Consider the following 25,127-nt stretch of genomic DNA (forward strand, 5'->3'; position numbering starts at 1 on the left):
CTCCATTAAAAATGCAAGTCAGAAATATTCAGAACATAGCACCGAGTCTAACTGACAAGAGTATAAAGATATACTATGAACACGTTATGATGAAACCAACCAAAATTCAAGAAAGTCAGTATACTTATGAATATCCAAGACACTGGGTAGAGTATGTAGGAGGTGAGAAAGCTATTGAAATCAGACAGGTTCGAAGTATTCCAGCAGGAAGAACAATATTATTGAAGAACTTTAATGTTTTGAGGTATAATGATGAAACAAAGAAGCAAGATAGTTTTCCCATTGCTGTGTATGTGAACCTAGACACAGGAGATGACATGAAAGTTTTTAACACAAAGCTTCAAACGGTAGTGAGAGAACAACTGACTGCGGAAGGACATCCATTACCTTCAGAAGTTACCATAGCATATAATTTTGAAACAAACTCAATAGATTTTAAAGTCATCTCTGCAAAGAAGTCAGGTTTTACATTTAATGAAGCAGATGTATATTCGAATGAAAACTTCAAAGCTATTGCATGGTTAGATAATGACGATTGCTTTAAGAAAATATTTAAATTCAGTGACTCAACGATGTCAATAGATGACCTTCGTGGAATGTTACCATCGACGTTTACAGTAGAAGGTTCAGCAGGATTGCTTACAAGATTGTCAATTGGTGGTATTTGGTCTCGTGAGAACATTGTTATAAAATCCAGTATAAGTGAATTTGCTGAAGAATCTATATTATGTCTTTCAAACTACATGTATTCGCCACCGAAGCATTATAGTATAACAAACTTTGTCAGTAAGTTTAACATAAGACTTGTCGAACCTTCTTCAATGAAAGATGTTGTGCTACCTAAAGATGGAAAGGATGGACTCATTATTGAGATGATTTTAATAGCATATTAAATGAGCTTGTTCTTGAAGGTCATTCATGATGAAATAACTGTTGTAGAAGATGTTAGCAATTGTTCAGACATTTTGAAGCGAATAGATGAGATAAGAAAGAAGTTAGATAGACCGCAAACGGACTCTTTGAGTCCTGAAGGTCTTTCAGACCGAAGCGGCGAGGACGAAGTCCATGAGAATGTTTATGTTTCATTGACTTTCTCCAGTAAAGAGAACTTTTATGAGATAATATTGAAGAGAGATGATTTTAATATGGTGTAAATGGTAGCTTGGGCAGCTTTAGGCGCAATGGGAACAAAAGCATTAGCATTTGGAGCAAAAGCACTTGGAGCTTATGACGCAGTAAATAAAATGAGTGGAGGAAGAGTTTCGAAGACATTAGATGCAAATAAAGGAAAGATTGGAGGCTGGGTTGCAAAGAAGTTAAGATTAAATAAAATAGGACTCATAAATAAAGCATCCAATTTGGTTGCGACTGAGTCGGAAAATGCTTTAGGAAAGGACGATGAGTTTGCAAAACATGCAAAAGACTTTAATGACCAGATGAAAGGTGAAACAATGCATTTAAATAGAGTCGATGGAACTCTTCCTCCACCAGCAGTTCTTCCGTATGGTCCCTATGGAATGTATGGAAACCCTTACGAAAGACCATTTGACCCATTGACTGGTGGAAGTAACTGGTATCATTACGGACGAAGAAGAAAGACAGTCAAGTTGGAGACAGACGTGAAGAAAGCAACTAAAAAGAAACCAAGGAAGAGAGTTATAAAGTAATGAATTCATGAGGTGAAAAAAGAGGTGAAAAAAGAGGTGAGATTTCACCACTTCACCTAAATTTAAATGGATGTTTTCATACGTGTGAGGGTGGTGATATCATTTATTTTAAGTTTATTTTTATATAAATTATTTTTATTTTATTTTTATGTAAATGACAGAACAAAAGCAACTCATTCGAATTCCACAGTATAACAAACATACATTTAAACATTTATTCTTCCTTCCTGAGCATAACATGTTCTTTCAAATACATCCGAGACCAGTTGACTTTTCATTGACTGTGTATAAAGATAGAAATAGTTATATCATTAAACCATACGATGACGAAGGTAAGTTATGTAAATTGTACGTTAAGAAGTTAGAGAAAGTTTATGGCTTCAAGTATGACTACAATAGGGTTAACACTGATGATGAAGATATTGAGGAAAATTTATGAGAACATTAGTGAAGTTGTTAGTGAGAACGATAGTGAGAACGTTTATTTTTACATTAGTGAGTTCGTTAGTGAAGTGGTTGGCGGCTTTGTAAATATTTAATGTTAAGTTAGTGTTGTCGTTTGTGTTGTAAAATATATGTTATCGGTTTCGTAAATATTTAAGGTTAAGTTAGTGTTGTCGTTTGTGTTGCAAAATTTACGTTAACAGTTTTGTAAATATTTAAGGTTAAGTTAGTGTTGTCGTTTGTGTTGCAAAATTTACGTTAACAGTTTTGTAAATATTTAAGGTTAAGTTAGTGTTTGTCGTTTGTGTTGCAAAATATACGTTAACAGTTTTGTAAATATTTAAGGTTAAGTTAGTGTTGTCGTTTGTTTGCAATTTACGTTAACAGTTTTGTAAAGTGTCAAATTCACAAGTATTGCGTACGGAGAAACGCAGTGCCACAGTACACGACTTAGCCATACTAACTCCGTTATCGGTCCAGATGCAGTAAGGAATAAACTCCTCTAAAAGTTTTCTTAAAACCTAGTTAGTATCCCTAAGTCGCGTACTGTGGCACTGCGCGCCTCCGTACACCACTTAGCGGTTTTGACACTTTACGAAACCGGTAACGTATATTTTACAACACAACCATAACACCAACTTAACCTTAAATATTTACAAAACCGTCTGACACATAAACGACTTCACTAATGACTTCACTAACGACTTCACTAACGAATTCACTACCGTCCTCACTAAATAAAAATAACCTTATTTTTATTTTTTTTTAATTTTTTATTTCATTACAAAGACATGTCCGACTACATTTACTATGACTCTTTCCCAGAACGTTTCCGTGAACTATTCAAAACTCAAGTAAAACTGAGAAACATGCATTTTAACAAAGACAGACCCATTGACGATGAAAGAAACCCTGAATATATTACAATCCCTTATGACGCAAAGTTCATTGCATACATTCCTTATGGTCGCAGAGGAACGAAAACTATTTCAACAAAGAACAAAAATTATTTCTGGAGCGATGAAGAAAATTGCCTTATCTACATAAATGCATACTTAAATAAAGCTACATATTGTACAAAAGAAGGTTGGACTGGATTTGAGCTCTACATATACGACGACGATGGAAACAGACGTTGTGTATGAGAAAGGGACAGACTAGCCCATTGTCACTTTTTAATTTAGCAAATGAACGCTTATGGAGTGGAGTTTTTGGGTAAATCTGATTTGCTTATAAATGAAATAAAATCAAAAGAAACCATATTGGCATTATATTATGCAAAAATAAATGATCTTACTTAGTACTTTTAAAGTTAATTTCAGAAAAAATTTGACACAATGGTATCCGGCACATACAAGTGGTGTACAACCAAAATATAAGTTGGTTTAAACATATATTGCTATATCTCATGATCTTACTTAGTACTTTTAAAGTTAATTTCAGAAAAAATTTGACACAATGGTATCCGGCACATACAAGTGGTGTACAACCAAAATATAAGTTGGTTTAAACATATATTGCTATATCTCATGATCTTACTTAGTACTTTTAAAGTTAATTTCAGAAAAAATTTGACACAATGGTATCCGGCACATACAAGTGGTGTACAACCAAAATATAAGTTGGTTTAAACATATATTGCTATATCTCATGATCTTACTTAGTACTTTTAAAGTTAATTTCAGAAAAAATTTGACACAATGGTATCCGGCACATACAAGTGGTGTACAACCAAAATTTCATATCCCTAGTTTTACATTTATGTTTAGTTTTATTTCACCTAATTTTCAAAGATCATAATTGAATTAGATGGCCAAGCTATTCAAAACACGACCAAGCTTATCAAAATAAGACCAATATATTCAAAATTCTTTATTCTTTCAAATCATTTCATTTTAATGCAGATCCAAGATCACGAACTCACATATATCGAGTTGCTTAAGTATGGAGTGCAACAAGAAATCCAAGCAGGTTGTAGTTATTCATATAAAACTAGGAAAGAAAGAAATCAAATCCAATTTAATTGTAAGTGGCCGAATTGTCCATGTCGCTTCCTTGTTGATACACTTCCCGATGACAAGTACCACATACGAAAATGTATTAACACCCACAATCATTCTGCCCCTTTTCCAAACAAATCACAACAAATTACATCATATTTTTATAGATCTTATTTAACAAGATATTTTGAATCAAATCAAGACCGTGTTTACGCACAATTAAGGTGTTTCAAAGATCTTAATATCCCATTTGATAGTGGGATCATTCCGGAAATGTTTCAACAATCTACAGATGCTTTAAAAAAGTTTTCTAAACGCCTTCATGCAATCAATACCCGTTTCTCAGCGGATGATGTTACATCTCTTGCAATTTTTGTCGACATGGTTAAGAGTCATTCTCCAGATGATCTCATCGAGTTTATTCACGAGCCAGATCGTATGATTTTCTATTACGCCCCATTCGAAGCAAATGCTTTTTCACATCAAATACAAACTTATCACATTGATTCCACTTATAAGCTCTTGCGCTCTCGCATACCATTTTATGCCGTCACTGGCAAATTCGCGGAATCAATTGTTTTTCCGTTTTTGTATTTTTTCGTTTGGCCCGACACAAGTGAAAATATACAAGTTTGTCTCACAGCATATTTTGGCTCCATCAATCGCGAACCATCTTATTTTTCAATGGACTGCGCACCTCAAATCACAAATGCTGTTGAAACAGCCATCCCCTTATGCCAGATCATTTGGTGTGGCGTTCATGTGTTGCGCGCTGTCATGAGAAAGGCTGAAAAGTTTCAAGATCGTTCCAACTTCGAAACTTTCTATAACTTAATGAAGTTATTGGTCTTTGGTTCTGAAGAGGAAGAAATTGATCCTGATGAAGTTTACAACAATTTAGAAGAAATTTTAAATGAGGAACCTGCTGCCCGTGAATACTTTGACCGACAGTGGCGCCATCATCTTGACAGGTGGATGCTTCGCTATATAAATGAAGGAGATGGAACAAACAACATCTCGGAATCACATTTCAAGGTTTTGAAGCACCAGTACTTCCCAGAAAGGCGAAATCTTCGACTCGATGAACTTGTCATCGAGTTATATTCCAGTGTTGTTCCTTCATTCCTGATTAAGTTGCAAATTAAAGGTCTGGATTCAGAGAGAAGTGTTAAAGTTATCAAAAAAGTCACAAGAGATTTCGAAGAAATGACACAATTTAAAAAAGTCGAATGCATCAGTATGCTTGAAGCTGTTCAGAAAGGTCTGAAAAATGATACACTTGATCCCAACATTGTTTACTCAACATTAAAAATATTATTGCAAAGAAAACATTTGATTTAATAAACATTTAATTTATTATAATTAATTTTTTATTACAGTATAGTAAAAAATGCTATAAATAAATTATTATATTTTATTAAAATGTGACTTTTAATAGTAAGTGAATAAAATAAATCAGGAATTGAGAAAGAAATAAGGTTAATTAAAAATAATGAAAATTACAAGTTTAAGGTTAATGAAAAAGTGACAATGGGCGAGTTTGTCCCCCACTCCGTTGTGTATACCCATACGATAATATGTACCATTGTTTTCATCAAGCATTAAACGAATACATAGTCAGTAAGGGTCTCATTCCTGTTGAGTAGATATGCTTTATTTTTGTTCCCACATTTATTTAAAAATTAATGATATCACCACCCTCACACGTATGAAAACATAGCACAAAAATAAATTTAGGTGAATTGGTGAAATCTCACCTCTTTTTTCACCCGGTTTTTCACCCTGTTGAATTCATTGCTTTATAACTCTCTTCCTTGGTTTCTTTTTAGTTGCTTTCTTAACATCTGTCTCCAACTTGACTGTCTTTCTTCTTCGTCCGTAATGATACCAATTACTTCCACCAGTCAATGGGTCAAATGGTCGTTCATAAGGGTTTCCATACATTCCATAGGGACCATACGGAAGAACTACTGGTGGAGAAGAAACATTTTCTTTAGTTCCATCGACTCTATTTAAATGCATTGTTTCACCTTTCATCTGGTCATTAAAGTCTTTTGCGTGTTTTGCAAACTCATCGTCCTTTCCTAAAGCATTTTCTGACTCAGTCGCAACCAAATTGGATGCTTTATTTATGAGCCCTATTTTATTTAATCTTAACTTCTTTGCAACCCAGCCTCCAATCTTTCCTTTATTTGCATCTAATGTCTTCGAAACCCTTCCTCCACTCATTTTATTTACTGCGTCATAAGCTCCAAGTGCTTTTGCTCCAAATGCTAATGCTTTTGTTCCCATTGCGCCTAAAGCTGCCCAAGCTACTATTTACACCATATTAAAATCATCTCTCTTCAATATTATCTCATAAAAGTTCTCGTTACTGGAGAAAGTCAATGAAACATAAGCGTTCTCACGGGCTTCGCCCTCACCGCTTTGCGGTCTATCTAACTTCTTTCTTATATCATCTATACGCTTCAAAATGTCTGAACAATTGCTAACATCTTCTACAACAGTTATTTCATCATGAATGACCTTCAAGAACAAGCTCATTTAATATGCTATTAAAATAGTTAGTATGGGTTAGTTGGGTATGGTGGCACTGCCTTCCATCTTACCCATTATATGTGAATTTGACACTTTACAAAACTGTTAACGTATATTTTACAACACAAACGACAACACTAACTTAACCTTAAATATTTACAAAGCCGCCAACCACTTCACTAACGAATTCACTAATGTAAAAAATAAACGTTCTCACTATCGTTCTCACTAACGACTTCACTAATGTTCTCATAAATTTTCCTCAATATCTTCATCATCAGTGTTAACCCTATTGTAGTCATACTTGAAGCCATAAACTTTCTCTAACTTCTTAACGTACAATTTACATAACTTACCTTCGTCATCATATGGTTTAATGATATAACTATTTCTATCTTTATACACAGTCAATGAAAAGTCAACTGGTCTCGGATGTATTTGAAAGAACATGTTATGCTCAGGAAGGAAGAATAAATGTTTAAATGTATGTTTGTTATATTTTTCGATTTGTATGAGTTGCTTTTGTTCTGTCATTTATATAAAAATAAAATAAAAAATAAACTTAAAAATTAATGATATCACCACCCTCACACGTATGAAAACATAGCACAAAAATAAATTTAGGTGAATTGGTGAAATCTCACCTCTTTTTTCACCCGGTTTTTCACCCTGTTGAATTCATTGCTTTATAACTCTCTTCCTTTCTCCAACTCTTCTAACTTCTTCCTAAGTTCAGCAATGTTGTCCTCATGAAGTTTAATCTTTCTCAAAATTCCTTCTTTATCTAATGGTTGCTTTATCTTTCTAAACTGAACTCTACCATCCTTCATAGTATGAATGTAAAAACCTTCTGGAATAGTTCCTGATTTAATGTATTCTACCAAAAACTTTTGTTTCATTGCTTCAGTGACTTTATTTGTCATTTTACTCTAAGGTGAAGCTAGCACAGCGATAATGGATTTCATGACTTTTTAGTATTTCATGCAATCATAACAGATAGCCTTACAAGTACTTCCAGTGTCCCTAGCTGTCCCTCCTTTTTATATAACTCCATGACATTTATAATCTCGCGAAACTTAACAGGTAGCATAACAGATTAAAATCAGATGAGGTTTTGAACCAAAATTTCTAAGCAACGTTGTCAAGGATTTTGAGGAACTAGGGACAGAGTGTGGCAAAGTCCAAGATTTAATTTATCTTCATCTGTTTCATCAGCTATCTCATCTAATATGCCAATATTTTATTCATAACTCGTGGCAAACTCACTAACTTTCATTATGTTCATCTGCATGCTTCATCTGATAGAAAGTATGACTTTCATTAACTCTGTGAGATAATGAAAACTACTAGGGACAGAGACCATGGCAAAGTTTATGACTTTCATTATTTCCAGAACTTAATGAAAACTACTAGGGACAGAGACCATGGCAAAGTTCATGATTTAATTTATTCTCTCACTAACAACAAACACAAACTCCAACACTAACGACAAGTACTAACCTCAGCACAAATGACAAAACTTCATCGTAAATGTTTTGCCAAGACTTCTTCGTATATGTTTTGTCATGACTTCATCGTAAATGTTTTGTCAAGACTTCATCGTAAATGCTTTGTCATGACTTCTTCGTAAATGTTTTGTCAAGGTTTCATCGTAAATGATTTGTCAAGATTTCATCGTATATGTTTTGTCATAAGTTCTTCGTAAATGATTTGTCATGATTTCATAGTAAATGATTTGTCAAGATTTCATCGAACTTCTTCGTAAATGATTTGTCAAGACTTCTTCGTAAATGCTTGTTTTGAGGTCGAGCCACTTTTGGCTCGACCGTATTCTCATTGTAAATGTTTTGTCAAGACTTCATCGTATATGTTTAGTCATGATTTCATCGAACTTAAACGTAAATGTTTTGTCAAGACTTCATCGTATATGTTTAGTCATGATTTCATCGAACTTAAACGTAAATGTTTTGTCAAGACTTCATCGTATATGTTTAGTCATGATTTCATCGAACTTAAACGTAAATGTTTTGTCAAGACTTCATCGTATATGTTTAGTCATGATTTCATCGAACTTAAACGTAAATGCTTTGTCAAGACTTCATCGTATATGTTTTGTCATGATTTCATCGTATAGGCTTTGTCATGACTTCATCGTAAATGTTTTGTCATGATTTCATCGTAAATGTTTTGTCAAGACTTCATCGTAAATGCTTCATCGAACTTAAACGTAAACACTTTGTCATGACTTCTTCGTATATGTTTTGTCATGACTTCATCGAACTTCATCGTAAATGTTTTGTCTAGATTTCATCGTAAATGTTTTGTCAAGACTTCATCGTAAATGTTTTGTCAAGACTTCATCGTAAATGCTTCATCGAACTTAAACGTAAACACTTTGTCAAGGTTTCATCGTAAATGATTTGTCATAACTTCTTCGTAAATGTTTTGTCATGATTTCATCGTAAATGTTTTGTCAAGACTTCTTCGTATATGTTTTGTCATGATTTCATCGTAAATGTTTTGTCAAGGTTTCTTCGTATATGTTTTGTCATGACTTCTTCGTAAACACTTTGTCATGACTTCATCGTAAATGCTTCATCGTAACTAAACGTAAACACTTTGTATAAACTTCATCGTATATATTTTGTATAAACTTCATCGTATATATTTTGTCAAGGTTTCATCGTAAATGATTTGTCATAACTTCTTCGTAAATGTTTTGTCATGATTTCATCGTAAATGTTTTGTCAAGACTTCTTCGTATATGTTTTGCCAAGACTTCTTCGTATATGTTTTGTCATGATTTCATCGTAAATGTTTTGTCAAGACTTCATCGTAAATGCTTTGTCATAAGTTCTTCGTAAATGATTTGTCAAGGTTTCATCGTAAATGATTTGTCATAACTTCTTCGTAAATGTTTTGTCATGATTTCATCGTAAATGTTTTGTCAAGACTTCTTCGTATATGTTTTGCCAAGACTTCTTCGTATATGTTTTGTCATGATTTCATCGTAAATGTTTTGTCAAGGTTTCTTCGTATATGTTTTGTCATGACTTCTTCGTAAATGTTTTGTCAAGGTTTCATCGTAAATGATTTGTCAAGATTTCATCGTATATGTTTTGTCATAAGTTCTTCGTAAATGATTTGTCATGATTTCATCGTAAATGATTTGTCAAGATTTCATCGTAAATGCTTTGTCATGACTTCTTCGTAAATGTTTTGTCAAGGTTTCATCGTAAATGATTTGTCAAGATTTCATCGTATATGTTTTGTCATAAGTTCTTCGTAAATGATTTGCCATGATTTCATCGTAAATGATTTGTCAAGATTTCATCGAACTTCTTCGTAAATGATTTGTCAAGACTTCTTCGTAAATGCTTGTTTTGAGGTCGAGCCACTTTTGGCTCGACCGTATTCTCATTGTAAATGTTTTGTCAAGACTTCATCGTATATGTTTAGTCATGATTTCATCGAACTTAAACGTAAATGTTTTGTCAAGACTTCATCGTATATGTTTAGTCATGATTTCATCGAACTTAAACGTAAATGTTTTGTCAAGACTTCATCGTATATGTTTTGTCATGATTTCATCGTATATGTTTTGTCATGATTTCATCGTATAGGCTTTGTCATGACTTCATCGTATATGTTTTGTTCTTGAAGATGAAATAGAAAACAGAATAGATGAGCTATTAAAGGACAAAGAACTTTTACATAAATATAGTTGCGCCAAATTTGACATAACTCCACCAGAAAAGAAGAAGAGAGAAAAGAAAGAAAAGAAAGTAGAAGAAGAGAAGAAAGAACCTGAACGAAAAAACCAGAATTTTCGAAAAAGTGACACCAACTATTAAAGTTATTTTATTACTAGATTTATTTACAAATTATAAGATAATATCATTAACAAAATATATTTTTAATATAAATAAAAAACTTTTTTTATACAAAAAATTACAATCAATCGATAAATATTATAAAACATTTATTCCAAAAAGATTAAGTAATAGGTGGGATCCTGCATATAATATAATTTTATGTCATAAAGCTTACAAATTTTAGATGGACCACAGTGAGAATGTGAGTGGTTAATTTAAAGGTGGTCTGATAAAGATATCGAAGCTTACTCAACACAGCATGAAGCAGTTTCTAATACACAATCTTACTAGTGGTGTTTCGGTCGCCAGCGCTCTCATAGGGGTGCTGATTTCAAAAACCACTACTTCAAATTATTCAACAATACTCAATGCAGCATGAAGCAGCTACTACTGCTGTATCTTACTGGTAGTGTTTTGGTCGTTGGCTCTTGCACAGTCTCTCAGATTTTCAAAATTTTTTTTCAACACTATCTTGTTTCGCTCTCAGAAAGCTATCCTACAAAGACATCGAAGCTTACTCAACACAGCATGAAGCAGTTTCTAATACACAATCTTACTAGTGGTGTTTCGGTCGCCAGCGCTCTCATAGGGGTGCTGATTTCAAAAACCACTACTTCAAATTATTCAACAATACTCAACACAGCATGAAGCAGTTTCTAATAAATATATACATATATAAATATATACATATATAAATATATACATATATAAATATATACATATATAAATATATACATATATAAATATATACATATATAAATATATACATATATAAATATATACATATATAAATATATACATATATAAATATATACATATATAAATATATACATATATAAATATATACATATATAAATATATACATATATAAATATATACATATATAAATATATACATATATAAATATATACATATATAAATATATACATATATAAATATATACATATATAAATATATACATATATAAATATATACATATATAAATATATACATATATAAATATATACATATATAAATATATACATATATAAATATATACATATATACATATATAAATATATACATATATAAATATATACATATATAAATATATACATATATAAATATATACATATATAAATATATACATATATAAATATATACATATATAAATATACACATATATATAAATATATAAATAACAAAATACAATCAAAAAATAGTGTTTGAAAATTTAAGGTTAAGTGTCACTTTTTCGTAAATTCTACCACACTCGAACTTTTACATAAATATAGTTGCGCCAAATTTGACATAACTCCACCAGAAAAGAAGAAGAGAGAAAAGAAAGAAAAGAAAGTAGAAGAAGAGAAGAAAGAACCTGAACCAGTTCCAGAGAAAAAGAAATTTGACATGTAAAAATAAAATTTTATTTTTAGAACATTTCTGGGTCAATGTCAATGTTCTCTTCCTCTTTAGGAGTAAACACTGGCTTAGACTCTAAAATCTTTTTACCCAATTTACCTTGAACTTCAACTATCTTAGACTCATAATATTCATAGTCGTCTGCTTTCTTTGGTTCATAAGGTATAACAAGTTTGTATGCTTTACCTTCTTCGAGTTTTGAGAACTTTCTGTCAAAATTTTCTTTGACTGTCAACATACCGTCAATGTATAAGTCTTCAAAAGTTGCACCACTTTTTAACAACAGCAAACTTAACTGGTGCAATGTTCCAAATTTTGTCAAATGTAGACTTTTCAAAATTGTAGAAGTAAACATTCAAATATGCGAATGGAGCTAACTTATCTTTGACTTCTGTCATGTACTTATTTACTGAGATGAATTTTGCCATCTTTTCTATCGGATAAAAAATATTTTTTTTTAAATTTACTCATAAAAATTTTTCTTTGTATATACACCATTCTGAACATCTAAAAGACTTTTGACATTTGCCAAGAATGTTCGTTTAGAAGCTGCCATATAACCATATTCTTGACAATATTGTTTATACGAATCGTACAATGACCTTTCATCTAATGACACAAAGTCAGTTTCATCTATGAACAGTTCATATACACTCTTGTTTGCTTCTAACAATGTTTGTCTCTCTTCGGTATGTGGAATTTGTCTTGGATTGAACTTAGAAATATCTAATGTCATGAAATATGAGAACAAGTGGTTGTAAAAGTCAGATGTCAAAGTTTCTGCTAAGTCGTCAAAATATTTTGTATCTTGCATATGAGAATCTGACGTTCTGACAACTACATATCTTCTGTCAGAACTTTCTAACTTCATCGGAACAACATTGTTTGAAAACATAATGAAGTTTGCAATATTTTCACAAACTCTTTGGTCTTTATACTTTCTTTCAACAACTCCAACTTTGTCTGTTATAAGACTCTTCAAAGCATCTGAGTTCAAAACTTTTGTTGTATCTATACTTTGAAGTTCATTGCAAACTATAAGTTTCATATTCTCTATTGAGGAGTTAAACTTGCCACAGATGTTTTCTAAGTTTGTCATATTCGGATTCGAATAACCTTCTAACAGTTTGCACAAAATATCTGTAAAGAAAGTATTCTTACCTGTTCCTTGTTTTCCAATTATAATGAGAGCAGTTTCATTTTTAGCACTTGGATGTTGTAAGATGTTTGCAAACCAACATAAGATATACTCATAAACCTTTTCGTTTCCATTGCATATAATTTCTTTGACATGGTTTAACCAAGCTTCTATAATACTGTGTTTCCATTCTACTTGTTCATATTTATATCCAGTGAAGATAGAATAGAAGTTTGGAGAAGGTGTATAGAACTTTATACCTCGAACTGAAAAATCTTCTAACTTTGACAATAAGATATCCCAAGCATCTAACATCTTCATTCCAACTTGTACAACTTTTATTTTCTTAAGTTTCTGTCTACATTCTTGTTCAGACACTATTGTTGCTCTTGGTTTGTTAAAGACAACATCCCATTCTTTCATGACATAACATTCTGGGGCAGAGTCAACATAAATGACTAAACGTTTCAAATTCTCGACTGCTTTGTTATAGTCTCTAAATGGACACATATTTCTGAATGCTTGGAAGTCATAAAAATCTGAAACATCTATTCTGTACATTTTTATAAAAATAAAAAAAAATATTTTTTTTATTCTTGACTTTGTTGTTGCATTTGTTGTTCTTGAGCTATTTGTTGTTGAAGTTGTTCTTGTAATACAATACTTTCACCAGTTGCATCTTCCAATTCGAAACTTTCTGCCGTCATTGACAAATACATAGGACATAAAAGTTTTACAGGAACAAAGTTTGCGTCAACTAATGTCAACGTTATACTTGCCAAAGTGTTTGAGTTCACTAAGGTTGAAAATTCTGCATTCGAATGAACAATAGGCAAACCAGCAGAGAAAGTATTGTTTATACGCATAAGTATCTTTTGGTCATAATAGTTTCTGTCGACATTCGAATAACACTTTGAACCTAAGTTTGAAACAATATATAAGATTGGTGTGCTTAATGTCAATGGAATAGACATTCCTTGTATGACACCTTTTCCTGTTATAGGAAACTGTTGGTAGTAAAAACCAGAAATAAGTTTTGTATTATAGCTCATATCGTTTATAGTAAACTCAGTCGGACATCCAAACATAATGAAACCTGCTCTAGTTGCAGCACATGTTACACTCGTACGTAAAGTATTAAATAAGTCAACAAAACCTGTTGGTGGTATATCTGAGTAAGTATCTTCAAAGGAGTATTTTTTTACCATTCACAACAATAAAGTCTTCTGGTGTCAAAAGAGCAAAACAGGCTTTAGTCGTCATTGTGTTTAAGGTTAGTTTACAATATCGTTCTTGAGGACTTTGTAAGTTTGTTGTTATAGAATTATATGACTCAGGGTTTTTTAGTCGTAATAGTATAAACCATTATGTCTTCTGCCATTTACTTAGCAAATAAACTTTAATGAAATGTTGTGGTCGTCAAATATTTTTAAACGTCTGGGAAACTATATTTTAAGTTCAACGTTTCACCTCCTTTCATAACGTATATCTTGTCAATGGCATTATATGAAACACCACAGCAACTAATGTCGGGTTCTATTTCTTTTGATGTTTATATCGTCTGCCTCTGTCAAAAGTTTCAATAGTTCTTTCAAAACTTCATGAGGTGCAATGACATATGAGTTCACTTTTACAGGGTTGTGTTCGACCAAGTTTAACATTATACTTAAAGCTTGACAAATCTTCTCCTGAGTTTGAAGTTTGTCTTTCAGTTGTTGGTAGTCGTTTCGAATATCTGCAACAGAACTTAAGTCTCTGCTAACTTCAGGATATGTTGGTTCTTTTACAGGAACAATTGTTATACCATCTTCGTCTTCGTATGGTTTCCCCACTTCAACATCTCTGTCTTTGACATTGACAACAACACTTTGACTGTTTGTTTGAGTTGGTGAATTTAACTTCACATCTGCCACCGCCATTAAACCTTTTGAAACACTTACGCTTCTATTTTTCGGAAATGACATTTTACTTAGAATAAAAAGATGGACGTATTCGGATATCTTATTGAATTGAAGCAGAACAAAGTTTATACTCACAAACAATACAAATACATTGACAGAATAGTTCTTTACACAAACAATGGAAAATGTTATAGAATAGCAATATTTGCTGAACCAAAATATTTTCATAAAGCAAAGAAAGTTGGTATAACTACTGAAATGGTGAAAGTTCTTGAAGCAGACAAAAATATAACTTCAAAACTGACCGATATTACTAAAGGAAAGTTTATACAATATTATGTCAAAACTGGCGTACTGTCAATATTTGACGGAGAGAAGTCAGTTCAAGAACAACTTACTGACCTGCTGCCAAAATCTGCTCGATGGAAGCTGTCGTTATGCCAATCTGAGGAGCCCCAGCAGGTTTCATCGAACGAATCTTCAAAAGAGCATCTTCCGTGAAAAGTGCTATTGGTTTTGTAAACTTCTTTGCTTTCAATTCATCTGGACCGTCTCTGTCACCAGTATATTGTATTTGTACAGTACCAACAGTTGAAATACCACCCATAAAGTCTTCTGAGTCAGCAAATGGAATGCCAAGCCAAAAGTTTGAACGGTCTCCATTTGTATATTGAGTTTTTGACCTCCTGTATGAGTCCATACTTTCACATATGGCATAATAGAACTTTGCATTTCAGGGTTAATGGTTGTTGTGAGGTTGTTGTTAAAGTTCATAGCATCTAATGTCAAGTTGTATGACCTCATATCCTCAACTGTAGAATATTCTTCTCTTGGATAATATTTGCCATCTATGTTTATATGATATTTAATACCAGGGTTGTAGAAACAAGAATAGTCATTTATAGTTCGTCTGAACAGTACAAACATAGTATCTGCATGTTTCATTGCAGTTGTTAAAGCAATATCTGTTCTTGCACCTTCGGCTCCTGGATTTTGGTTTCCAACTTCACCTGCAAAGTCTTTGACAGATATTTGGTGTATAGGGAACATAAGTGGAACTGCAATATATTTGGCAGCTAAAGCATTTGAAATATCTGGGTCCAACATATAAACGGCAAGTCTGCTTTCTATTCTCTTGCATTCAAATTTTTCGCATGTGAACTTAACTGGGTCCCAAGCATCTCCAGCAGCATTGAAATAATAGTTTACTTCAGTGTTGAGGTTTGAGAAACCAAAGTCTAAGTCAACTTTGTCTTTGCAAAATTCGGCGAATGACGTTTTATTTGTTCCCTTTACGTCTGTAAGAGTGAATGGGTCTTGTGTTGGTGCAATGACTAAGTTATTTTTGCTTGGAGTAAGTTCGATAGAAATTTTTCCTGCCCAGTTTGGCAAGTATCTTAAAAACCTGAAGATGAGGAAAGATGACAAAGGAACTCTTAGTTTCAGTTTTACTTTGGTTACTGCTGCTGCAGTTTGTCCAGAAAGGTCAACATAAACTCCTGGAACGTTAGAGGTCAAGTCTTCTTATTTTCTCAATAGTTGCATACTGGTCTGTTGTTCTCCTAGCTTGTGGTTGTACTGAGTTTCTCAAAGCGAACCATTCATAGTTTGTCCATGTTACTGTTTGAACTAAGTCAGAGTTAGAATAATATCTTATATCCCATGAAAACTTCTGGAGCATATTGGTATCCGACATAGAAAATTCCATTGCAACCTTTCTTGTCAGACAACTTGGCAGAAGGTTTTATTTCAATGTCTTGTTCCACGTATAAGAATGAGTTGTCAATAGAAATAATATGAAACCTGTCGCAAGCAATATCTACTGTTGTTGAAAGAACCTTCTCCAAACTCACCTACGTTTCCATAAGAAACAGCAGTTGTATATTCGTAAGTTCCAGGAACTATTTCTGACCTTCTAATGGCATTGTCGCATTCGTTATACCATTCGGAAACATTTCCGTTCATGGCATCCAAAACTGTTGGCGTTATATTCTGAGCGGCGTACATTTCATATGGGTAAAAATATAGAATAGTTGGATTTATATATCATAATAGAACCCACTCGGACCAAGCTTTACTTTCTTCCTGACTGAGTTTTTAACTCTTCTTTTTCTTTCATTGCCACTACTTTCACTAGATGAAGTTACTTCTTCACTACTTTCACTTTGTTCTACTCTTCTCTTCTTCTTTGGTGTCGCTTTTGGTAACTTGCCCTCTGCTTCAAGTTGTTGCATCTTTGCCTCATGTTCACCTAGTATGTTGTAAATTTCCCATGTCCTTTTTGCCTTTGGGCTCTGGTCGCCCATCTCAGGTAACCTATATCCTAGAAAGATTTTGTCATAGTTTGTATTTGAGTCTTCGCGTATTGTTTGCATGACTCTTTCCTGAGTTTCCGGTTCAAGCTCTTCAAACAGAGCTTGTCCATATGGAATAAGCTCGTTTCCAAATATATGTTTTTGTAGCCATTCTGGTTTTCTTTCCATGTTACCAATAATATCTTTTGTGAATGGGAAAGCTTTTACCCAACATTTCAGTCTTGCGTCATTTATTTCTGTAGTTGGTTTTATTTTGTCAAGGAACATGTTTTTCAATACTAACATTTCATTTGGTACTGTCCATTTGAGTTTTCTTAAATATTCATCCCTTCTCAGTTCATTGTCTGCAAAGTAAGTTTTTATGACATTTTGCAAACTTTCGTTTGCAAGGTCATGTACAATAGGTTCTCTTCCTTCTCTCTCCCTAACTTTCTTTCTAAACTCTTCACCAAATATACCATCTCTATGGTTCTGTGTAGTTCTTTGAGATAAATGTTCTAGAACGTCAGGTGTTATATTTCCCTCAGCCATGTTCATTTCATACTGGTCCAAAATATCTGCATGTTTCATATCTTTCAATGGCATTAAAGCCGCGCTGAAAATACCAGCTATATCTGGTTCACCATTCACTTCCATTGCGTCTACAACTTCTTGGAATTGAGGTTGTAAGTTTATGAACCACCTATCCGGATTAGCTTTATGACCCCATCTCATTGTAGTTCCATAGTCTGCAGAAACAAAAGTAGGTTTGTTTCCATATTGGTTAGGTTCTGAATGAACTTTAAACAATGTTTCATTTCTATATGTTTTGTTGAAATTTAACCTTTTATTTTCACCGAGTTCAGCCAAAGATTGAACGTTATATGGTCGTAAGTAAAAAGGATTATTGTATTTGCGTACATTATCTTTCAGTACTTCCATTCTATGCTGAATATTTTCATCTGATGTTGGAGTCTTTTGTATTTCGGCGAACATTTTTCGATATTCTTCTACTATGTCAGCCGAATTTTTCTTAGACTCTTGGAAAGATTCCATATTCTCCGCATACACTTGTTGAGGGTCAAGATTTTTCGGCTGTTCCAAATCTTCATCTAGTTCTGTGAAGTTAGTTTCCAAAGGAGGGATTTGTTCGTTTCCTTCAGGCTCTTCTAGCTGTTGTTGCTGAACTATTTCTTCCATGTCTGGTTGTATCTGAACTTCTTCCTGTTGAGTTTCTTGTATCTCATCTGCTGGCATTTCATATATTCCGAGACCGTTTTTAACAAGTTCCCTATCTAAGTCATCCGGACTCATAAACCTTTCTTCTTTCGTTCCGTCTCTATTTTTTACGCGTTTCATGAAGAGAGTTGAATTATCATTTAGCTCTGACACCAAATATCTCGGAGTAAATTCATTCATGTCATTTGGATGATATGCTATTAAATCATATCCCTTAGCGAGCTTGTATTTTCCAGGTTTGAGATTATATCCGATTTTATGCTGAACCATAAAGCTAAATAGGTTCGGGTCAGTATTTCCTTCCTTGAACTTTCTAATAGCTTCTTTATATCTGTCACTAAAGTCAAGAGTATCTGGGTAACCATAATCTTCCTTAAGCATTTTTAAGAATTCTTGGTTTCCTTTTTCTCTACTTCTTTTATGTCCTTGCTCTGTTTGTGGTTGTTGTTGTGCAGGGTTTTGAACTGTTGGTTTTGGTTGTTGTTGTTGTTGTGCTGGATTTTGAACTGTTGGTTGTTGTGCAGGATTTTGAACTGTTGGTTTTGGTTGTTGTTGTGGTGCTGGATTTTGAACTGTTGGTTGTTGTGTTGGTTTTTGTGCATGCCTGTGTCTGTGTCCATGTGACGATGTAAATGTTTTAGGTAGTCCTGGTGCAGGTGCTTCTCTTGGAGGGTTTGGTGGTATATAAGTTCCACCAGCTGGCACATATGTTCCATCTGCAGCATAATGTCCTACCTGACTTTTCGTTTTTAAGAAAGCATTTACTAGGTCTGTTTTGGTCTGTTGTAACTCTTTTTCTTGACTTTCCACAACAGTTGCTCTAACGGCGTCATAGGCACTTTGAACTGCCTGTCTCGTTGCTGCATCTGTTATTTTCGTCATATTTTGTGCTACTTCTCTTAACTCTTTGTCGAAACCTTCAGACTTCAGTTTCTTTCCAGATGAGAAGTCGTTCACTAGTTTCACCTTACTATGAAGAGCTTCGAAGGCATTCTTAAAGTCAGCATTCATTAAAGCTTCATTTGAACTGTCTTCATCCGCTTGTATTTTTGTCCTTATTGACCCTATAAGTTGGGCTGCTTTAGCGTTGGCTTGGGCATCTAACCAGTCATTATTAGCTTTTATAATATCTGCGCTTTTCATTGCCTTTTGCATGGCTGCGTCGTTATTTTTACTTTCTTGTGCTAAGTTTTCATACTGTACGGTTTGGTTTTGCAACTGTAAAAGTTTTTCTGCCTTTACATTTGCTTCAACTTCTTTTTTATACTCATCGCTATCCATATATGTCTTCAGGGCTTTTTGTTTTATTTCTTCATCTTTCAGTACTTTATATTGAGTAGTATGGTTTTTCAAATTTATAACATCTTGTTCCATTTTTGCTACTTCTGCTGCTTTTTCTGACACTTTTTTCGCATATTCCTCTGTACTTAGTTCTTTCAGTTGTTCTTCTTTCTTCTTTTTCTCTACGTTTAACTCATTGAGTTTCTTTGTGTGTCTGTCATATTCTAGTTTCTTTTCGTTTTCACTTATTTGTTTCTGTATGTCTATGTTTGACTTTTTGACATCTGTTATTTGATTTTTGAGTGAACTCAAATTCATTTGACTTTGAGGGTTATAAGCTGTTCCGTCTGCAGCTCCACCATAGCCTGCCATTTTCGCTAAAAGTGCCGCTCTTAAACCTCCACTCTGTGCACCAATAACTCGGTTTAAAAGCATAGGGTTGCTTGACATTTGTTGCAACATAGTGGGGTCATTCATCATTTGTTGTTTGCAACTGTTGTTGTGGTGTCAGTTTTACTATTGGATGTTTCAATGCTCCCTTCCTCTTACGTATATTCTTACGTAGCTTACGTGGCATTTTAAGTGAAGTAAAAAACGGTTTTTGACAGATGTTTATATGACACTTTTTGTTCAGCACAAAAAACTACTCGGTCAAAGTGTTGTCAGTTTTGTAAAATAACCGTCCTATCTCATTCTATAAGGGAGAAAAGGCTTCTCAAAGTATACTTCCTTGGAACGCCTGTAACTTTTCCTGTAGCGACGATAGACCCTTACTTGTCAGGACAAAGTTATACTATTTTGAGTGCTCTACAAAAAAGTCACCGGCTGGTCGGCTGGGGTTCGGTCCTCCTCTTGGGTCTTGGGAAAAATTTCTTATGGGCTAGAGGGCGCAACGCGCCTGGAAGCCCCACTACCTTTTTTTTTATTCATCTATTAGTAAACACTACCGTATATTATTTTTTAAGCTATCTTATTTTTTGAAATTTTATTCAAATCTTTGGTCGCAAGAAGAATTGCATGATAAATAAAAACATTTAATCAAAGTCAATTTTATTTTTCATATTCAAATGGACTGAGTGTTAACATTTAACATTTTTTAAAGGTAACTAAACTCCTTTCGCCGATCCGATTTGCCCCATATTTAAAATATAGCTTGCATATGTAGAAGAAAAGCTAATTTTGAAGTACGCCCGAAATCCACCAACAGGATTTCGAGCTACTAAAAAGGTACTTTTAAATGTGATTTTTTTATAAAAAATTAAATTTATTTTAAGATCAGACTAAAAACTAATTTTATGGAAAATCTATATCGACAAATTTATTACTTATTGGGTATATAGATTTTTTGATTATGGCGATTATGTCTGATATGCTTCCAATAAGCCAAAACACATTTCATACTGATTTCTATAAAAGGTATCTTTATTATAGAAGTGTAAGCTATATCTGTTTGTTTTTTTATTATAACAAATTCAAAATTCTCTTATAAGGACTAGATGAAATCTGTATTATTAAATCATTAGCTAAATGAAGGTTCAAATAGAAAGTAAATATCAATTTATATGATACTGAAACCAAATAGTTCTTTTAATAAAAGATAACACGCTGAAAATTATTGAGTATTTGCAAATCTCAAAAATCTATTGGTGAATTTGGCTCAACTTTTAAAATTATAACATCCATATCAAATCATAAAAGCAGACAAAAATTAAAGCCAAACCTATCGGCCAATTTTTTTTGATATTTTGATTTTTGAGGTATACTTTTAAAAGTGGATTTAAAGCACTTATGAAAAAACATTAACTTCTGTCGTTATGATTATTGATTTAGACAATAATGATTTTAATCTTTGATTATCAAAACACTAAAGTCATCTTTTTAACATTTGCTTGGTAGCATTAACTCAAGTCTAAAGTACTATTTTATGTGGCACTCTTAGAATTTTTGTATTCATTGTACACGCTGAAATAGTACCATTAAAGTTATGGCGGACTTTCAAAAAATAGTTTGGTCACCTTTATATTGTTGGAATTTATGCTGAAAGCCTGAAGTTAGATATTGCAATGATAATTTCTCCTCGTTTAAAGTTGTAAGGAACAAATATATTTAGTGTATTTTTTGTTATTAAAAATATTAAATTTATATCAAGGTCAAAATGACCCATAAATCAAATAAAATGCTTTATTTCAATGGCTTATAAGTAGATGTGCTAAAGCCAAGTCTTTACATTAGTTTACATCTCTTCTCTACTCTTGGAATAAAAAAAATTGAGAAAGGGACAGACTAGCCCATTGTCACTTTTTAATTTAGCAAATGAACGCTTATGGAGTGGAGTTTTTGGGTAAATCTGATTTGCTTATAAATGAAATAAAATCAAAAGAAACCATATTGGCATTATATTATGCAAAAATAAATGATCTTACTTAGTACTTTTAAAGTTAATTTCAGAAAAAATTTGACACAATGGTATCCGGCACATACAAGTGGTGTACAACCAAAATATAAGTTGGTTTAAACATATATTGCTATATCTCATGATCTTACTTAGTACTTTTAAAGTTAATTTCAGAAAAAATTTGACACAATGGTATCCGGCACATACAAGTGGTGTACAACCAAAATATAAGTTGGTTTAAACATATATTGCTATATCTCATGATCTTACTTAGTACTTTTAAAGTTAATTTCAGAAAAAATTTGACACAATGGTATCCGGCACATACAAGTGGTGTACAACCAAAATTTCATATCCCTAGTTTTACATTTATGTTTAGTTTTATTTCACCTAATTTTCAAAGATCATAATTGAATTAGATGGCCAAGCTATTCAAAACACGACCAAGCTTATCAAAATAAGACCAATATATTCAAAATTCTTTATTCTTTCAAATCATTTCATTTTAATGCAGATCCAAGATCACGAACTCACATATATCGAGTTGCTTAAGTATGGAGTGCAACAAGAAATCCAAGCAGGTTGTAGTTATTCATATAAAACTAGGAAAGAAAGAAATCAAATCCAATTTAATTGTAAGTGGCCGAATTGTCCATGTCGCTTCCTTGTTGATACACTTCCCGATGACAAGTACCACATACGAAAATGTATTAACACCCACAATCATTCTGCCCCTTTTCCAAACAAATCACAACAAATTACATCATATTTTTATAGATCTTATTTAACAAGATATTTTGAATCAAATCAAGACCGTGTTTACGCACAATTAAGGTGTTTCAAAGATCTTAATATCCCATTTGATAGTGGGATCATTCCGGAAATGTTTCAACAATCTACAGATGCTTTAAAAAAGTTTTCTAAACGCCTTCATGCAATCAATACCCGTTTCTCAGCGGATGATGTTACATCTCTTGCAATTTTTGTCGACATGGTTAAGAGTCATTCTCCAGATGATCTCATCGAGTTTATTCACGAGCCAGATCGTATGATTTTCTATTACGCCCCATTCGAAGCAAATGCTTTTTCACATCAAATACAAACTTATCACATTGATTCCACTTATAAGCTCTTGCGCTCTCGCATACCATTTTATGCCGTCACTGGCAAATTCGCGGAATCAATTGTTTTTCCGTTTTTGTATTTTTTCGTTTGGCCCGACACAAGTGAAAATATACAAGTTTGTCTCACAGCATATTTTGGCTCCATCAATCGCGAACCATCTTATTTTTCAATGGACTGCGCACCTCAAATCACAAATGCTGTTGAAACAGCCATCCCCTTATGCCAGATCATTTGGTGTGGCGTTCATGTGTTGCGCACTGTCATGAGAAAGGCTGAAAAGTTTCAAGATCGTTCCAACTTCGAAACTTTCTATAACTTAATGAAGTTATTGGTCTTTGGTTCTGAAGAGGAAGAAATTGATCCTGATGAAGTTTACAACAATTTAGAAGAAATTTTAAATGAGGAACCTGCTGCCCGTGAATACTTTGACCGACAGTGGCGCCATCATCTTGACAAGTGGATGCTTCGCTATATAAATGAAGGAGATGGAACAAACAACATCTCGGAATCACATTTCAAGGTTTTGAAGCACCAGTACTTCCCAGAAAGGCGAAATCTTCGACTCGATGAACTTGTCATCGAGTTATATTCCAGTGTTGTTCCTTCATTCCTGATTAAGTTGCAAATTAAAGGTCTGGATTCAGAGAGAAGTGTTAAAGTTATCAAAAAAGTCACAAGAGATTTCGAAGAAATGACACAATTTAAAAAAGTCGAATGCATCAGTATGCTTGAAGCTGTTCAGAAAGGTCTGAAAAATGATACACTTGATCCCAACATTGTTTACTCAACATTAAAAATATTATTGCAAAGAAAACATTTGATTTAATAAACATTTAATTTATTATAATTAATTTTTTATTACAGTATAGTAAAAAATGCTATAAATAAATTATTATATTTTATTAAAATGTGACTTTTAATAGTAAGTGAATAAAATAAATCAGGAATTGAGAAAGAAATAAGGTTAATTAAAAATAATGAAAATTACAAGTTTAAGGTTAATGAAAAAGTGACAATGGGCGAGTTTGTCCCCCACTCAAAAAAATTCAATAATGAGTGCTGATTTCGATAAAGCTTTAGAATGTCTAAAGACTGATGATATTGATTCATTCAAAAGTCTTGTTCCTTCTAAAGTTCCTTTAACAGCTGTGGTATGTTTTTAATTCTAACTACTTAGAAAAATCGAATTTATCAAAATTTTATAGAACTCTTCTTATGTATTCAATTATTGAGCATGCAATTGTATGTTTTCATTACCTAGTGGAAAATGGTGCTGATACTAATGCAAAAGACATTCAATTTCAATTCAACATATTCTATATCTTATAACCGAAAGTTCAAATGTACTTAATGGGATTCATTTTTAACTCAGTATTCCGCTATTCATCTCGCCGTTCAAGATAATTTGATGCCGTATTTATTAATTCTCTTAGAATACAAAGTAAATGTTAATTCGAAGGATGGCACAGGTATGACTCCTTTACATTGGGCAGCTAGAATGCAAAATCGAGATATGATTAAGCTCTTACTTGATTTTGGTGCAGATCCTAACATACAAGACTTTGAAGGCGCTACTCCACTGCACATAGCCGCTGACACAGTATCATATGACTGTGTTGAAACATTAATTATTCATGGTGCTAATCCAAATATCAGAAATGAGTTTGGAACCAAAGCCATTGAGTTAATTAAAAAGCGTGGGCATGATAAAGCGCTCGAAAAATCAAGATTTTAAGAAATATATTTGGTTGTTTAAAATTAATCTGTTTAAAACTTTAGCAATATTAATGGAATGTCCCTGAATGAGTTTATCAATATGTTATAGCATT

At 33.0% G+C, this 25,127-nt stretch overlaps 10 protein-coding genes and 4 pseudogenes across 14 annotated transcripts, besides 5 other annotated features; 5 read left to right on the plus strand and 9 right to left on the minus strand.

The window, feature by feature from the left end:
- Positions 1–2,556: part of a mobile genetic element that runs on past the window's edge.
- TVAGG3_0367230 (uncharacterized protein) lies at positions 12–649 on the plus strand (the record flags this gene model as incomplete). The annotated part of the gene is made up of 1 exon (XM_051231624.1): positions 12–649. A coding segment is annotated over one exon (638 nt), but the record flags the coding sequence as incomplete, so codon positions are not given.
- On the plus strand, positions 1,155–1,667 carry TVAGG3_0367240 (protein of unknown function, DUF4107 family; the record flags this gene model as incomplete). The annotated part of the gene is made up of 1 exon (XM_051231625.1): positions 1,155–1,667. The coding sequence occupies one exon, from the start codon at positions 1,155–1,157 to the stop codon at positions 1,665–1,667; it is 513 nt and encodes a 170-aa protein (XP_051101355.1).
- A 698-nt stretch (positions 2,557–3,254) lies between the features above and the next one.
- Positions 3,255–5,664: a mobile genetic element.
- On the plus strand, positions 4,010–5,452 carry TVAGG3_0367260 (MULE transposase domain-containing protein; the record flags this gene model as incomplete). Its single annotated transcript, XM_001306378.2, has 1 exon — positions 4,010–5,452. The coding sequence occupies one exon, from the start codon at positions 4,010–4,012 to the stop codon at positions 5,450–5,452; it is 1,443 nt and encodes a 480-aa protein (XP_001306379.2).
- Positions 5,665–5,902: 238 nt separating the features above from the next.
- TVAGG3_0367270 (protein of unknown function, DUF4107 family) lies at positions 5,903–6,403 on the minus strand (the record flags this gene model as incomplete). Its single annotated transcript, XM_001306379.2, has 1 exon — positions 5,903–6,403. The coding sequence occupies one exon, from the start codon at positions 6,401–6,403 to the stop codon at positions 5,903–5,905; it is 501 nt and encodes a 166-aa protein (XP_001306380.2).
- A 932-nt stretch (positions 6,404–7,335) lies between these two features.
- On the minus strand, positions 7,336–7,572 carry TVAGG3_0367280 (uncharacterized protein; the record flags this gene model as incomplete). The annotated part of the gene is made up of 1 exon (XM_051231626.1): positions 7,336–7,572. One exon carries the CDS (start codon positions 7,570–7,572, stop codon positions 7,336–7,338), a length of 237 nt encoding a protein of 78 aa, XP_051101356.1.
- A 4,206-nt stretch (positions 7,573–11,778) lies between these two features.
- Positions 11,779–18,050: a mobile genetic element.
- TVAGG3_0367300 lies at positions 11,936–12,353 on the minus strand (annotated as a pseudogene). The gene has a single exon. A coding segment is annotated over exon 1 (418 nt).
- On the minus strand, positions 12,513–13,384 carry TVAGG3_0367310 (uncharacterized protein; the record flags this gene model as incomplete). Its single annotated transcript, XM_051231627.1, has 1 exon — positions 12,513–13,384. A coding segment is annotated over one exon (872 nt), but the record flags the coding sequence as incomplete, so codon positions are not given.
- On the minus strand, positions 13,654–14,037 carry TVAGG3_0367320 (uncharacterized protein; the record flags this gene model as incomplete). Its single annotated transcript, XM_051231628.1, has 1 exon — positions 13,654–14,037. The coding sequence occupies one exon, from the start codon at positions 14,035–14,037 to the stop codon at positions 13,654–13,656; it is 384 nt and encodes a 127-aa protein (XP_051101358.1).
- On the minus strand, positions 14,449–14,982 carry TVAGG3_0367330 (annotated as a pseudogene). Its single transcript has one exon. A coding segment is annotated over exon 1 (534 nt).
- TVAGG3_0367340 lies at positions 16,094–16,971 on the minus strand (annotated as a pseudogene). Its single transcript has one exon. A coding segment is annotated over exon 1 (878 nt).
- Positions 18,051–18,125: 75 nt separating the features above from the next.
- On the minus strand, positions 18,126–19,508 carry TVAGG3_0367350 (protein of unknown function, DUF4106 family; the record flags this gene model as incomplete). Its single annotated transcript, XM_051231629.1, has 1 exon — positions 18,126–19,508. A coding segment is annotated over one exon (1,383 nt), but the record flags the coding sequence as incomplete, so codon positions are not given.
- A 243-nt stretch (positions 19,509–19,751) lies between these two features.
- On the minus strand, positions 19,752–20,355 carry TVAGG3_0367360 (annotated as a pseudogene). Its single transcript has one exon. A coding segment is annotated over exon 1 (604 nt).
- A 521-nt stretch (positions 20,356–20,876) lies between these two features.
- Positions 20,877–21,797: a mobile genetic element.
- Positions 21,798–22,047: 250 nt separating this feature from the next.
- Positions 22,048–24,336: a mobile genetic element.
- TVAGG3_0367390 (MULE transposase domain-containing protein) lies at positions 23,057–23,754 on the plus strand (the record flags this gene model as incomplete). Its single annotated transcript, XM_051231630.1, has 1 exon — positions 23,057–23,754. A coding segment is annotated over one exon (698 nt), but the record flags the coding sequence as incomplete, so codon positions are not given.
- A 21-nt stretch (positions 24,337–24,357) lies between the features above and the next one.
- Positions 24,358–25,059, plus strand: TVAGG3_0367400 (Ankyrin repeat family; the record flags this gene model as incomplete). The annotated part of the gene is made up of 1 exon (XM_001306381.2): positions 24,707–25,033. The coding sequence occupies one exon, from the start codon at positions 24,707–24,709 to the stop codon at positions 25,031–25,033; it is 327 nt and encodes a 108-aa protein (XP_001306382.2).
- Between the last annotated feature and the right edge of the window lie 68 nt (positions 25,060–25,127).

The sequence above is a fragment of the Trichomonas vaginalis genome, chromosome V (assembly GCF_026262505.1).
Source record: "Trichomonas vaginalis G3 chromosome V, whole genome shotgun sequence".
NCBI classification, from domain to species: Eukaryota; Parabasalia; order Trichomonadida; family Trichomonadidae; genus Trichomonas; species Trichomonas vaginalis.